Source organism: Trypanosoma grayi, assembly GCF_000691245.1.
Source record: "Trypanosoma grayi strain ANR4 Tgr_306_V1, whole genome shotgun sequence".
NCBI lineage: Eukaryota > Euglenozoa > Kinetoplastea > Trypanosomatida > Trypanosomatidae > Trypanosoma > Trypanosoma grayi.
In genome coordinates, this window is record NW_008825925.1 from 14,843 (window position 1) to 18,662 (window position 3,820).

The 3,820-nt window shown below is 56.7% G+C and overlaps 2 protein-coding genes across 2 annotated transcripts; both read right to left on the reverse strand.

The window, feature by feature from the left end:
• Window positions 1-328: 328 nt before the first annotated feature.
• On the reverse strand, window positions 329-1,486 carry DQ04_03061090 (hypothetical protein; the record flags this gene model as incomplete). Its single annotated transcript, XM_009312488.1, has 1 exon — window positions 329-1,486. One exon carries the CDS (start codon window positions 1,484-1,486, stop codon window positions 329-331), a length of 1,158 nt encoding a protein of 385 aa, XP_009310763.1.
• Window positions 1,487-2,382: 896 nt separating this feature from the next.
• Window positions 2,383-3,675, reverse strand: DQ04_03061100 (putative nucleolar protein; the record flags this gene model as incomplete). Its single annotated transcript, XM_009312489.1, has 1 exon — window positions 2,383-3,675. The coding sequence occupies one exon, from the start codon at window positions 3,673-3,675 to the stop codon at window positions 2,383-2,385; it is 1,293 nt and encodes a 430-aa protein (XP_009310764.1).
• Between the last annotated feature and the right edge of the window lie 145 nt (window positions 3,676-3,820).

A 3,820-nucleotide genomic window follows, 5' to 3' on the forward strand; every position in this document is an offset into this window, starting at 1 on the left:
CACACACACACACACACACACAGAGAGAGCGAGAGAAAGGGTAAGTGTGTGAGGGAAAATAAACCCCTGGAATCTCCTCCCTGCCCTGAGACGATTGGACGTCTCCAATGCTCCTCTTTAACGTTAGGCCAGTCGCAGAACAAAAAAAATGCAAAGAGTGAAAAGGAAAAATAACAGAAGACCCAGATCCAAACCACAAAGAAAAAACTAAAAAGGAACTACGTACCCACTCATATATATATATATATATATATGTGTGTATATATAACACCCTCCCCACGTGTTGCACGTCAGCATCAGCACCAACAACTCTAGCAGACAGTGGGCATCATCTCCGCCTCTCCTCTTCCTCCCCCATGTAGTCCATAATCTTGACGCTAGAATTCGTCAGGTGTTGGATGCGGCAAATAACCTCAAAGGCGCCGCGATTCATTTGGTGCGCGAGGTCCTCTACCGCCTCCACCTTGTCACCGCCAGTGAGGATGCGATAGAGGTGCACCAATATCAGCTGGTCCTCGTCGTCCGTGAACGGGCGCCCCGTGCGAAATGGGCGACCAGCTTTGTGGTAATCTGTGCTGCTGCAGAACGCGCAGCGCCCTTCAACGCACTGCGTGCTACCGATGCCGACACAAGTGCCGCCCACACTCGCCACGCCATCAATGAGAGCGATGTTGTCATGACAGCGCCACGGGAATGTGTCCACCGTCAGCGATGCAAACGGAATAGTGCTCCCGTCGCTTTTGTACAAAACGCAACGCTCATAGTCCGCCTCCATTTCACAGAGCCCCACTGGCGTTGGCACCTTCGTCACGTCGAGCGGCCAGTTATCTTCGTCGATGCTGTGCATGACTATGTCGGTGTACGCCTGCTGTGCGCGGTCAAAGAGAGTGAAACTGGCGTCACGCGTGTACGTCAGCGCCCAGAGGGAGGTGCGAGGGGAAAGTGGTGCAAGCTCCACGCTGCGAGCGACGAGGCCCTGGTCGTGGGCGATCATCACAATGCGGAAGTCGAGCGCCGGATTGCGTGCCGCGATCGCATCCTCCACCGCCGGTGCGAGGCGGATCTCATCCCTCGGGTCACGTGCGGTAATGGTGCGGAAGAACGTCACCGGCACCTCTGGAGCGTCAATGAGGCGGTCCCAGCGCGACATCTTGCGCGCGAACTGTGCCTTTACCGCCGGGTCGTTGAGGTCGAAGTGCGCGAAGGCGGTATGCTGGCCGCGGTACAGCACCCAGATGCCGACGCACTCCGGTCGGTACGGCGGCGGGCCGGGTGGATAGAATCCGTCTGAGAAGCCGCTGCGAATGAAGTGCAGGATGCCGTCAAGGGTGCAGCGGCTGAAGTCGAAGGGGTACGCCTCGGTGCGCAGGCCGACTTTGCCCAACAGCAGCGCGGGGCCGCACCAACCGCCCATGGAGACGTACTTGCGTGACATCTGCACACCGGCAAAGTTCAGCCCACGCCACAGAGACGAGCAGCGCAACATCACGCGAACAGACGTCAAGGCACCACTTTGATATATATATATATATGTACGGGTGTATGTGACAGCCCACACACGCCACGTCTCTCCTCCTCCTCCTCCTCCTCCTAGCTCTGCTCCGCGGCCTCGGGTGGGGAAGGAGACTATGAGCGAGAAAGCAAAGACAAAGTGGAGCAACAGATAGTTAAGCGTATGTGTGTGTGTGTGTGTGAGAGAGAGAGGCGCAAACATAAAAACAAAGAAATAGAAAGCGGCCACAGGAAGAATGCCTCTTGCGTTAAAGATTTTTGTATTTTTTTTTGCCCTTCATTTGCGTGAATGTGTGAGCGGGTGAGTTGGCGTGTGCGAGAGGGAGAAATGGGAATTGGGTTTCGGTCCCTGCAGGGCCCGCCTCACTTCGCTCCGGTGCGGCCGCCACCACCGCGGTGGCCGGCAGCCGCACCCCGAGACACCCACCCCTTCCCTTTTCTCTCTCCCGCACCCCCACGCTGTCTCGCACACTCACCCCTTCGACGTTCATGTATATTTTCTTAGCAATTAAAAGGGTCAGACTCCTTCCTTTTTTTTCTTTTTTAGACGGCAAAATGGAAACATCAACAACAACAACAACAACAGGCCCCGCCGACAAATGCACCGCGATAGTCGTGAAGGACAAGGGGCAAAAAGCCTGTTTTTTTTTCTTTGTTCTCCTCTTTCTTTTCTTTTATTCGCCTCTTTTCTTCGCTTCGTTTAGCAAAAAAAAAAAAAAGAAGCAGTGCATTTAACGCGTCCTCTACTGCAGTGCGGTTCTTATCACGGCGCAGTGTTATTGTGTGTCGCCGCCCCCATTTTGTTTGTTTGTTTGTTTGTCATTCCCCCCTCTCTTCAACTCCTTCTCACCATTCTCCCTCCACGTATTCTTAGCTCCGCTGCTTGAAGCCAGCGTCGTCGAAGCGCTGCCGCTTAAATGGCGCCCCGCTGCCCTTACCGTTGCTGTCGGGTGGTCCACGCTTCTGCTGCATCCCCGCACCGCCACCACGAGCGTTGCCGGTCTTGCCGTACGTGACGCCCTCCTCAAACTGCCGCAGCCGCTCCTCCACCTTGCTGCGATACTCCAGCGCCGGGGCGTTGTCGCCCTCACCGAACGAGTCGATACGGGCACTAAGCGATGTCTTCGCCGCCAGTACGCGCGACATTGTACCCTTGTTCGGCGCCGCCGCCTTGGCAACGACCTGCGCGTTGTACAAGATGCCGTACTTGGGCGTCGCCTGGCGCTGCTTGAGCGCACGGAAGAGCGCCTTCTCCGCACCGAGGATCTGCACCGTCGAGGACGGGTACTTCGCCAGCGACAGCAGCGAGCCCGCCTTTTGGATGAGGCGCGCGCCGATCTGCTCGCCGACCATCGTCGTCAGATTCGGCGCGATAGTCTGCATGCGGGAGCTGAGGTAGGCGGCGAGGCTCTCACGGTACTTGCTGGCCGCCACCACCTCGCTACAGAGCCGGCAGATGTTCTCAATGTCCTCCTCTGCGATCTCAGTGCCCATCGACACCATCGCCGCGTCCTTGACCTTCTGCTCCACCTCCTCCTCGAGGAAGTCGGAGAAGTCTGTGTCGCGGGCGTTGAAGCGTGTCTTTGCAGCAAGCACAATCTTCGCGTAGAGCAAGTTATCATTGACGATCTTGGCGAGCTCGGGGAAGTGCCAGCCGTACCACTCACGTGCACGCATCGCATACTTGTTAATCTCCTTGTCAAGGTCTTCCAGGAGTGCCACTGCCTGCACGACCATCATGTCGACCTTGTCCGGGGAGAACTTCAGCTTGTAGCGGTTGAGGTTGTGCGCGAGACCGAGCGCTGTCTGCTTGAGCTGCTCCGCCGACACCTCCTGCAGCAGCTCGTCCACGCTTGCGCGGAGGGCGCGGAACGTCGCGAGGGTCTCGTCACCGTGCACGCATGGGATAGAGAGGGTCTCCTTAATCACCTTGGCGAGCTTCGAGTCCGCGACAGCTAACTCCTCTGTGATCTCCTTCTCCAAGAAATTCTTCTTGAGGAATTTGCGCACCGGCTTTGCGAGCTCCCCGTTGACGATCTGCGTCGTAGTGGCGAGGGCGTCAGCGGTACTTTTGAACTGCAGCAGCGCCTTCAGTTTTCGCTTCTCGCCGTCCACCTTGAAGAGTGCCACGCCGGCAGGGAGCTCCAGCAATGCGTAAACCATTTTCGGCAGAATACTGAGCTAAGCAGCAAACCAACAAAGAAGAAGAGAAGGCACGATGGGAGGGACGAAGGTCTCGTCTCTCGCTCGCTCACTCACTGCGTCTGTGCGCACGGCGTTGGTGGTGCAACAAAACAAAACAAAAAAA